Source organism: Acanthisitta chloris, unplaced genomic scaffold (genome assembly GCF_000695815.1).
Source record: "Acanthisitta chloris isolate BGI_N310 unplaced genomic scaffold, ASM69581v1 scaffold7613, whole genome shotgun sequence".
In the NCBI taxonomy this organism is placed as follows: Eukaryota; Metazoa; Chordata; class Aves; order Passeriformes; family Acanthisittidae; genus Acanthisitta; species Acanthisitta chloris.
In genome coordinates this window covers 102,305-102,891 of record NW_008664614.1, presented here as the reverse complement: position 1 = coordinate 102,891, position 587 = coordinate 102,305, and the positions used below count along the sequence as shown (strand labels likewise).

The following is a 587-nucleotide window of genomic DNA, read 5'->3' as shown; positions in this document are numbered from 1 at the left end:
ACCTGCAGATAGCAGGAACCATCTGCCAACAGTGAGAGCTCTTACACTAAACAACATCTTCCCAAGGGAAGAGATGGAAACCTGAGCATTTAAACAAACTCCAAGTGGTCTCCACAGAGTTTGTGTGAACACACACACAGGGAGGTGCTTAAGCATGTAAGAAGGACTAAGTGGATAATGTGATAGTCTTCCTCTCTTCATCATTCCCTCATTATCCATTGGGAAGAGATCTAACTCACCTGTTTGGCATGGTTGACACAGTGCAGGTACTGGCTGGCCAGGGCAGAGCAGCTGAGAGTCTCCTGAGCGTGCTGCCGGTAACACTGGAGGATCTTATCCTGCAGATCAGCACAGATCGGGTGAGACTCATAGCGCCTGCAAGAGAAAAGAACATCACGGTTAGCTCTCCAAAGGATTTCAGGACAGATGAAACTCCTTCCATCATCATCACCACCATTATTGAATCACAGGATGGTCTGGGTTGGAAGGACCTTAAAGATCATCCTGTTCCACCCCCTGTCATAGGCAGGGACACCTTCCCTAGACCAGGTTGCTTCAAGCCCCATCTAACCTGGCCTGGCACACTT

The 587-nt window shown here is 48.9% G+C and overlaps 1 protein-coding gene across 1 annotated transcript in view; it reads right to left on the bottom strand.

Moving 5' to 3' along the window:
* Positions 1-587, bottom strand: part of CHCHD3 (coiled-coil-helix-coiled-coil-helix domain containing 3) — a gene marked incomplete at its 5' end in the record, with an annotated part of 106,946 nt that overhangs the window by 5,282 nt on the left and 101,077 nt on the right. The window contains one exon of the mRNA XM_009071442.1: positions 240-375. Within this exon, the coding sequence (XP_009069690.1) occupies positions 240-375 (136 nt within the window). The remainder of the gene's footprint in view (positions 1-239; positions 376-587) is intronic.